The following is a 9,949-nucleotide window of genomic DNA, read 5'->3' as shown; positions in this document are numbered from 1 at the left end:
TCTCGAAGGCTAGAGGTGCGAGGCCGGACTCCGGGAGGTCACGGTCGCGGCCCCGCCTCTCCAGGCACCCGCGGCGCTGATTGGCCGATCAGGCGCCGGGGGACCGCGAGGAGGGGTGGCCGCCCGCGCGCCCGCCTCGTCTCCGCGGGGGCGCGCCCGCGGCACGCGGCCGGGCGGGGCCGGGGGTGAGTGACGGCCACGCGGGCCAATGGGGCGGGCGCGCGCCGCCGCCGCCGCCCGCGCGGCCCCTGACGCCGGCCGAGGCGCCGCGCCGCTGCGGCTGCGGGCGGCGACGGCTGCACCATGGGCCGGCTGCTGCGGGCCGTCCGGCTGCCGCCGCTGCTGCCGCCGCTGCTGCTGCTGCTGGCCGGGGGTGAGTGCGCGCCGTGCGGGCGGGCGGTGGCGGGGCCGGGGCGGGCGGCGGCGGCGGCGGCGGCGGGCCGCGGTGCTGGACAGCTCCCGGGCAGCCAACAAAGGGGCCGGAGCGCGAGGCGCGGGAGCGCGGGGCTCGGCTGGGCTGCTACGCCGTCCGCGACACGCGCGCTCCCGGGGCGCGGGGTGGGGGGGCGTGGGGCCACCGCGTGTGCCTCGTGTGAGAGCGGTTCCCCGGCGCGGGGGCGTGCGTGTGGACACACACACGCACGCAGGGGAGGCACGAGGAGTGTGGTGGATGGAGGGCGCGCCTGCACGCGCTCTCTGGGGGCTCTGTTGGGGGGGGGTTGGGGAGGGTGGGAGCATTGGCGAGAGGAGGGCGGACCCTGGCCGCCAGCTGGGCGACAGCCACACAGGGAGACACGGCATTTACAGGGTCCGTGAGGCCACCACAGTGGGCGTGGGGCGCGGATGTGTTGTGGCCGCGAGGGGGAAAGTGCCAAACAGCCGTACACACAGCTGCTGCGACAATGAGGGGGGTGTGTTTACGCGCGTGTGGTGCTGCTAGACAGGAGGGGGGGGGTGTGTCATTGTCAAAGCCTGTCTAGATTGTGCGGGGCAACTTTATTGGGAGCTGACAAAAAAAAAACCCAAAAAACAAAAAACAAAAACACGTATGACAGCAACCAGGTCTGCTTGTGACAGCGACACTGCTGGATAGCTCCTGCGCTGCTGCCGCACAGGGGTGCGCGTGAGAGACCTTCTGAGATGTGGTTCCCGTTCAGCGGTGCGCAAGGGCATTGGGATGTGTGTGGGTGATGACAGGTGAAATGTGGGGGGGCAGGTGTGAAATGCATGTGCCCGTGACAGAACCTGCTGGACGGCCTCTGAGTGGCAGACGTGGGATTCAGGTGTGTGCATGGCAGGTGTGCACAGGCATGTGGCAGCCGATGAGACAGGCCACCACCACTGAATGAGGGGTGGGGGAGAAGTGCTGTCCGCAAGGGTGGGTCAAATAGGGACAGGACCGAACACCTTCTCCATGTGGCGGACACAGCCATGAGTACGTATTAAGGGGTGACTGCTAATCGGGGTTGGTGGAGAGGCGTACTGGAATGAGTGTGTGTGCACACGTGTGTGTATGTGTGTACAGGCTCACTTATCAGATAGCCTTGGCTGACTCCACTTCTGAGGGACACACAGGCGTATTGACATGTGTGCGTGTGACGTGGGAGTTTGCCTGGGACACTGGCTACTTAGTCACCTCCCGTGCAGTTAACCCACAAGGACACAGGCACATGCGAGGATCTGTGGGAGTGAAGGAGAGGCTGTAAAGGGTCTCTGCCCGAGGAGGGAGAACAGTCTGCTTGGCAGTGAGATGGGCCATTGCCATGGCCCACGGCGACAGGATCCCAGGGAAAATGACTAGGAGCAGAAAGGGGCCTCCCGCTCCGAGCATGCCCCCGGAAGGGTTAGTCCGCGAGGGTAGTTTTTCGCCACCATCAGTCCAGGGATAGCTAAGGACCAAAGGGGGTGTGCACAGAAATGCGTCCATCAGATCGTGTCTCAGACGCTCACACGCACCCGTGTCTGTGTTTGCATACCTTAAACCTTCTTTGGAAGAGGTGAGACTCAACAAATAAATTACATATTGATTAGTCTGCTGCTTCTTTGTGCGACAGCCACACCAGAGCTGGCAGGCACGGTGGGTCAGGACCCATGCCCAGCTGTGGCTGGCCATGGATCACTATGGGCAGCTCCACTCCTACTCGCCTCCCACCTGCTCCCTCCTGTGCACACTTCATGATGTATGTGATGTACGTTGTCGCCTCCCTTTTGGAGACGTGTGTGTTCAGCAGTACGTCTCGTTCTTCTACACCTTTCTATAGAAAGCCTTTGAGAACTCTTCAGCTTTGCTTCTCAGACACATCCAGACACACATAGGAATGTGCGTGTGTGGCAGGGTGATTGTGCTAGACGATTTCTGTTGTAGCTGACGCTCAAGGGTGTGGGGGCCGCGTGGCAGGTGCTGCTGGGAGGCTCCCCGTATTGGTGTCTGGCAAGGGCTTAGGCAGATCTGTACTTCAAAGCTGCTGATGAGGGAAAGGGTGGGGGTGTAGCTGATGGTAGACATCAGAAAAGGATGTTTGGATCAGAAGCAGATTGCAGGGGAGATAAAACACGGGGATTAGTAAGGCCTTGTTTTTTTCACCCCCTAAGATGTAAGCCTGCTTCATTCGCCTCTTTTTCTGAGTCTGGGTCAGATTTTCAATTCTTTGAGGCTGGTCCCCGAATCCTTTTCATGTGCCTTCTTTTTCTCTCCCTCTCTCTCTGTTGGGAGTCATGAAGTAACAGAACATTTTAGGTGCTAGAGGAAAAAAAAGAAAGTCACAAAGAGTGTAATTCTGAACTTCCAAATCAGATGGAGTCTTCAATTAAAGCAGATTAATTATCAAGTGCAAAAGCAATTACACAGAGAATGCTTAGGTCTCAGCTACTATTTTCGGGGGCAAGTTTGAAAATAAGTAACCTCTCGCAATTACTTAAATAATCACCCGTGGCCAAGGCTTTTGAACATATCAAGGTCTATATAAAGAAAAAATAATCATCGCAGGGGAAAAATAGCTTCAAGAAAACGGAACTGTGTGCTGGAAAAGGGATGAAAACCCAGATCCCTTTTTTCACACACAGCTTTTCAGCAAGATCAACAAAATCTCTGTTCGTTCCTATTAGATGGTTGGAAAGGAAGAGGAGGAGGGAGGGGGAGAGAAGGTGGAGGGAGACGGTGGCTTCTCTGCCTGACAGGTGGAGGGGAGAGGTTTGGAGAATGGAGGAACTCACCTCATCCCCTGCGCAGAGAGCTTCACTGACTAGGCGGTATTTGGTCAGCAGAGGTGAGACATCATCGGGACTGCTGGTCAGCCTTTCCTTGAGAGGGCATATTCGTTTTCTCAAGGTCCACGCTGCTCTGCAGAGCCGGACCAAGGCCTAGGAGGGAGTGACTTTGCTCCCTTCATGCCACGGGTCAGCTCTGAGAGAGGCAACTCTCAGGTGTCAAAGAGGCAATGCAAATTTGATCCTCCAGTGGTTTTATGGAGGATAAAATTCCAAGAATTCCTGAAGAAAACCAGTGTGCGCCTTTCAGTAAAGGCTGACAAAGCGTCTTTCCCCACACACCTGCTAGATGCTAGTATATATAGATAAAGATTTTCAGCCAATGGCCTTTTCAGAGATTGGCTGCTCAGGGGCCCTGGGGATCCGTGAAATTTTTATGTCATTATTGCAAACGTTTCTCATCAATTGACATTTTTCCTTCATGGACTGTGTGAGGTTTTTCCGGGTAAGTTGATCACATCTGGTTCCCCCAGTCTTGGGCGGTACCACCTCTGCAGAATGGGGCTGTCGTACCTGCTGGTATCATATGTCAAACTTAGACTATGCTTTCCATGCAGTGGTCATGTTTGAGGGGAGAGACCAGCTAATTACAGCTCTTCTATTAACTAGCTCTCTGACCTAGCGTCACGGGGTCACGCTAGGGGTCACCTAGTGTCACGGGGTCCCACTCAGTGGGGTCGACCAAGTGGAATCAGACACAGGGCACGCCGCGTGAGGGAAGGAGGCTGTAAGATGGCCTGTTATGGTTTGGTGAGAAAAGTGCAGGAATTGGTTCAGAGGCTATGGTACAAGGAAGGTGCCTGGCCTAGTCTGGGAATGGCTGGGGAGCGCTTCTCAGAAGCAGAGGCCGGAAGCGGGAGCAGGAGCTGGGTGGTGGGCACAGGTGGCCCCAGACATTACCTGCTGCTGGTTAAAAGCTCTTTGAGGCTTAGATGCCATCCCGGGTTTCCACTCATCAGTCCTGAGTTTTCCTCTGAAGTCGCATAGAATAACTGTGGTCTGTATTATTCATATTCACATCAACCTTGTATTTTAATATATTTGAAGATACTGACGATTGCCTCTCGAATATTCTCTTTTCCTGGCCAAGAACGTCCCAGTAGGTAAGATAATATTACTTACATTTATGGAATACAACCTGTTCGTTGGAGCCCGGTCTGTAGGGAGCTTACCTCATTTGAGGTCCCTGCCTCCTGGGAAGCTGTGGAATTTTTGTCCTTGCTTTACAGATGAGGAAACTGGGGCCCCTGGTGGAGAAGTAGTTTACCCAGAGTGGCTCAGTGAAGCCAGGACGCAAACCTGCTTGCTTGGCCCAAGCTCTCTCTGCAGGGCATCCTTCTGTGTTCCATTTCAGGATCTGTTGACCCTCTCCTGCATACTTCTTAACTGTGTTAAGCCCCGTTCACTCAGAGGGCTTTCCTTATGACTAAATGTTGCATTCATGGTCCCATGCTGTCCGACCGTGCGTACCATGCAGTCTCCACCATGCTCTGGATGCCAAGCTTAGGGCTTGCGACTGCTTCATAAGGTGGTTGTAAGGATCCAAGTTCAGATGACGCTTGCAAAGCATTTAGCACAACAGCGTTAGCTCTCATTTTTTATTAAAAACATCACAAAAAATTTCCGTGAGCTACTCAAGCCAGGACCCAGTGCACAACAGGGGTAGCGGGACGTATCTCTTCCCTACATCACTGAACGTTAGTCTTGGAACAGAAAATGTAGAGGTCATTTCACCCACCTTGCTTAATTTTCGGATGAGGAGACAGAGAGGTTTTAAGCAACTTTCCAGAAGACATATAGTGAGGTAGTAATATTTGTGTAATTTAGTTGTGAAGCTGGCAAATAGGGCTGTCTTCCTATTCTTAGTGAGTGGGAGTGAGAGAGAAGAAGAAAAGATGCCCTTTAATTTACTGGGTTTTGTTTGTTCATTTGTGTTATAGGTTAGGAAAGAGGGATCCTCCAAGATTCTAAACAAATACGTTATTATCAACGCTGCATGAGTTTGAACTGCGATCTCATGTGGCTCTTAAAGACTGTTCAGGAGATCGTACTACTGAAATACAAATCACGTTCCTAATGCAGTTTTGGAAACTGTTCAGCTTAGGATGGAAGCCTGGGGAACAGTGTGCACACAGAGTCCTTACAAGCAGGGACCTGTCCTTCACTGCATCTGTGCCCTGAGCACCTAGCCTAGTTGTGAGGAAGGTGGGCGCTGGGAGCAGTTTTTGAGTGAGCAAATGCCCAGTGGGTGCTGAGCCAGATGAACCTCACTCTCTCCTGCTCACCTCCCTTGGTCTCTCCTTTGCCCCTTCACAGGGAGGGCTGGGCAGTTTGGCCTTCGTGGAGTGAGAACAGCAGCCCCTGGCAGCCCCTGGGTGTCAGGAGTGTCCCCCCTACCCCTCTGCAGTCCCCCCACCACCACCCCTGGGTTCTTTCCAGGGTGACCTTCGCCAGTCTGACCTTTCCGGCCTCTCACAACCATCTGGCTTCCGTGTCTGTGCAGGAGCGTCCCTGGGCACGTGCACAGCTGGGTCCGATGAGCCTGGCCCCGAGGGCCTCACCTCCACCTCCTTGCTGGACCTCCTGCCACCCACGGGCCTGGAGCCGCTGGACTCGGAGGAACCCAGTGAGGCCATGGGGCTGGGAGCTGGCCTGGGGGCCCCTGGCTCGGGCTTCCCCAGCGAAGAGAGTGAAGAGTCCCGCATCCTGCAGCCGCCACAGTACTTCTGGGAAGAAGAGGAGGAGCTGAATGACTCCAGCCTGGACCTGGGACCCACTGCAGGTAGCTTTCCTCACCTAAAAGTATGTGCTGACTGCAGCTGGGACTGAGGCCGTCAGGCAGAACGCCAGAGGACCATTTCCTTGTTCAAATCACATCTCTTGTCTCTCCCGCCAGCTTTTACCATGCTGCTGCCCTCCTGTACAGAGGCCCAGTCTCTGGGGCTCTGAATGCTTTACTGATCCAAGAGGCTCTTTTCTTTTTAACCTTTGCTGCTGTTTAGGGAGCCCATGTTCTGTGTTCACATAACTCTAGAACGCTTACAGCCCGTGAGCGAAACCTTCTCCCCATTTCGACATGAGAGAACTGTGGCTCAGAGGAGCTAAAAGCATGCCTAAGGTCATGCATCTGTTTGTATGCTCAGTCATGGTCCAAGCCTAGGTCTTTCCAAGGTCTAGGGTTTTGTTTGTTGCCCTGCTGTGCTGTATCATCTCTGTCGAAGGTTCCCGCGCCCTTCCTGCGGTCTCTCGGACCCTTGATCAAGGCACTGTAACTGCCTTTTTCTCAGTCATGCACCAGAGCTGTTTCTGGGGTTTATAGAGCATGGCTGATGACCGCGTGCGGGCCAAAGCGAGCCTGAGGCATGGCAGCGAGCAGGAATGTCTGCAGTTAGGGACTGGATACAGATGTGTGTCTTCATGCTTGTGGCTTTGGCAGCTGTGCCCATTCCTTTTTTCTTTTTTTTTTCTTAAGTTTATTCATTTTGAGAGAGAGAAAATGAGTGGTGGAGGAGCAGAGAGGAAAGGGGGCAACCCAAGCAGGCTCTGTGCTGTCAGCGTGGAGCCCGGCATGGGGCTTGAGCCCATAAACCAGGAGATCATGACCTGAGCTGAAATCAGGAGTCAGACGTTTAACTGGCTGGGCCACCCAGGCACCCAGCAGAAGCCCGTTTTTAAATGTTGCCCTGGCAGTGTGTGTGTGTGTGTATGCACATGGGGGGGGGGGGGTGTTGCAGAATTTAGTCCTAATCTTTCTTTTGAGAGTATATAGTATTTTGGATTTATGTTCTCTAATTATAAAAAGAATACACGGAGATGGTAGAAAACATGACAACTGCAAAGAAAATAATAATTCATCCATGACCTCACAACTCAAAGAGAATGACTATTAATACTTTGGGATACAACCTTGTAGTCACTTTTATGTGCCACATTGGAATCCCGTTTTCACTTAAAATATTTCACAAGTGTATTTCCACATCATTAAGTATTCCTTTTTAACCTGGTTTTTAATGACTACACAGTATTTCATCATGTGGATCATTTTATATATAAAACCAGCTCTCTCTCGTTGAATATTTAGGTTGTTAACAGTTTTAATGTTGCTAACACTATTATTATATGTTTTTGCAGTTTTTTGATTATTTCCTCATAATACATTTCTAGAATAAAATTGCTAGGTGTAAAGATGTATTTCCTGGGTGGGATGTATCAGCATCCCACGGAGAAATAGAAGACACAGTCAAACTGAGATAATCCAGGGAGGGTTTACTTATAGAACAAGGGACTTAGTAAGGTGTGGGCAAGGGATGGGCCAGCAACAAGAACCCAGGGCTAGTGGCAGTGGGGCACTCAGCGCCCGTACACCCTAAGGGACAGAGGGAGGGATGGATGAAAGGAGCCAGGAGGGATAGATAGAGTGTGGTGGAGAGCAAGTAATCCTGACAAGAGCAGTGACCCAGCAGTCACTGGGTGACTATAACCCACCCCTTCTCCTCCCATCTTCTGCCAGGGGCCCTGTCATTCCTTCTTCCCCTGCCTCTGTTGAGGAGTCTGGTCAGGAAGCAAGGACATGGCCTGTTGATGTAATTCATGGGGTAGAGAAGGATAGAGAGGGGATCTGGAGGGGGTGGAGCGTGTCTGACACAAAGGATGGGAATCTTTCCACAGGCTTTTGTTCAGTATTTCCCAATCAGCCTCCAGAAAGGTCTTTCCAGTTTGCATATCCACCAAAGGTGGAATGAATGCCAGTGTTTTGGACCCTTCCCACAACTGTATTTTGTCATTGAGAAATGTTGGCCAATTTGTTTTTTTATTTTTTTTTTAACGTTTTTATTCATTTTTTGAGAGACAGAGACTGTGAATGGGGGAGGGGCAGAGAAAGAGAGAGAGAGATGCAGGATCTGAAGCAGGGTCCAGGCTCCAAGCTGTCAGCACAGAGCCCGATGTGGGGCTCGAACTCGTGATCCGCTTAACTGACTGAGCCACCCAGGCGCCCCGAAATCTTGGTCAATTTGATAGGCAAATTATAATGGCCTTCAATTGCTAGTAAATTTTAACTTCATGTATGTGTATATATTCTGACCATTTACAGTCTTTTCTGATTTGAGGCATGGTATAATTAGCAGATTCTGGCATCAGGCAGATTCCCAAAGTCCCTGCAGCGACACTTCATAGCTATGTGATTTTTGGCAAGTAGCAACCTAAGCCTCAATTTTCTCATCTAGGAAATAGTATCATAGGGTTGTGAGGTTTAAATGCAGTAACACATCTAACGCACTTAGCACAGTGCTTGGTACGTCACAAGTACTCCGTAAATATTAGCTGTTACTACCTTTAGATTTTTTTCTATTGAAGCTTTAGTTCTTTCTTGCCACTGTACAGATCTGCATATAAAAAGGATGCTAACCTTTTCTCTGATGTATATAAAAAAACATTTTTCCAGTTTATCACTTTTATCTTTATTATAATAACTTTTTTTTTCTTTTTTTTTTTTTAATTTTTTTTTTTCAACGTTTTTATTTATTTTTGGACAGAGAGAGACAGAGCATGAATGGGGGAGGGGCAGAGAGAGAGGGAGACACAGAATAGGAAACAGGCTCCAGGCTCTGAGCCATCAGCCCAGAGCCCGACGTGGGGCTCGAACTCCCGGACCGCGAGATCGTGACCTGGCTGAAGTCGGACGCTTAACCGACTGCGCCACCCAGGCGCCCCTATAGTAACTTTTGACATAACGTATTTTTTACGAACTTGGACAGTCTTTCTTTTGAAATGTTTGAAATGTTTTTATGTGTTTTTCTTTGCTTTATGTTTAGAAAACCCTTTCCCTCCCTGAGATATATGCCCCTTTATTTCCTTTGTTCTTTTTCAACTTCAGTTTTTACACTTAACTCTTTAACAGTAATTTATTTTGGTACGCGGTATAAGGTAGAGATTGAATTCATTTCCCCCGTAAAGCTAGCTGCTTGCCACAGCGGTATATCCCCCCCGCACTGAAAAGAAGTGCTAGACAATTAGATGTACTCGGGTCTTTCCCTGGGCTTTTCCCTTGTTTAGACTCTCGAGACTCTGGTCTGAGGCAAGCAGTCATTCCGAGAGCTGCGGTCGAGAACGCCACGGTGGTGAGCCAGGGACCCTCCTCAGGATCACAGTGGGATGGCTCCTTAGGCTTCAGTGAACTCACGTTTGCTCTGCCTCTCCCTTCCCTTCCCCTCCTTTTCCTCTCACTTCACCTCTCTCCTCCCATTAGCCTGTCTAGGCCTCTTAATAGTGAAAACAGCTGTCGTTCATTGAACGCGTGCTACATCACGGGCACTTTGCCTGCATTCCTCTTGTGCCAGCTCTGTCGTGTGGTCTGTTTCCTCATCTTTGCTCTACACCCGAAAGACCGTAAAACGGGGACTCGGGCGCCCTGCACGAGGAGTAGGCGAGGGGGAGGGAGAGCTGCTTCGGCCAGGCTCTCGCATTGCTCTCCCTCCCACCGGGCGCTTCCCTTTCCTCAGGTGGCTCTCTTCTCCGTACACCCCCAAGGCAGTTTGTGAAAACACAGTACCCACAGAACAAAAGCTAAATATCTTAGCACTGCAGAAAACGCTCTTGACATCTGGCCCGGCCTTCCCCTTGGCCCCATCTCCTTCCCTTCTCCAACATGCATCTTTTAATTAGCCTATTATCGTCCCCACTT

General features: G+C 51.6%; 1 protein-coding gene across 1 annotated transcript in view; it reads left to right on the top strand.

Annotated features, from left to right (window-relative positions):
• The first annotated feature begins 303 nt into the window (after window positions 1-303).
• PODXL2 (podocalyxin like 2) overlaps window positions 304-9,949 on the top strand; it is a 40,266-nt gene continuing 30,620 nt past the window's right edge. The window contains exons 1-2 of the mRNA XM_030296376.1: window positions 304-445; window positions 5,675-6,049. Of these exons, the coding sequence (XP_030152236.1) occupies window positions 304-445; window positions 5,675-6,049 (517 nt within the window). The remainder of the gene's footprint in view (window positions 446-5,674; window positions 6,050-9,949) is intronic.

This window comes from Lynx canadensis, chromosome A2 (genome assembly GCF_007474595.2).
Source record: "Lynx canadensis isolate LIC74 chromosome A2, mLynCan4.pri.v2, whole genome shotgun sequence".
NCBI lineage: Eukaryota > Metazoa > Chordata > Mammalia > Carnivora > Felidae > Lynx > Lynx canadensis.
The sequence above is the reverse complement of the archived record's forward strand: the minus strand, read 5'-3'. Positions and strand labels throughout refer to the sequence as shown.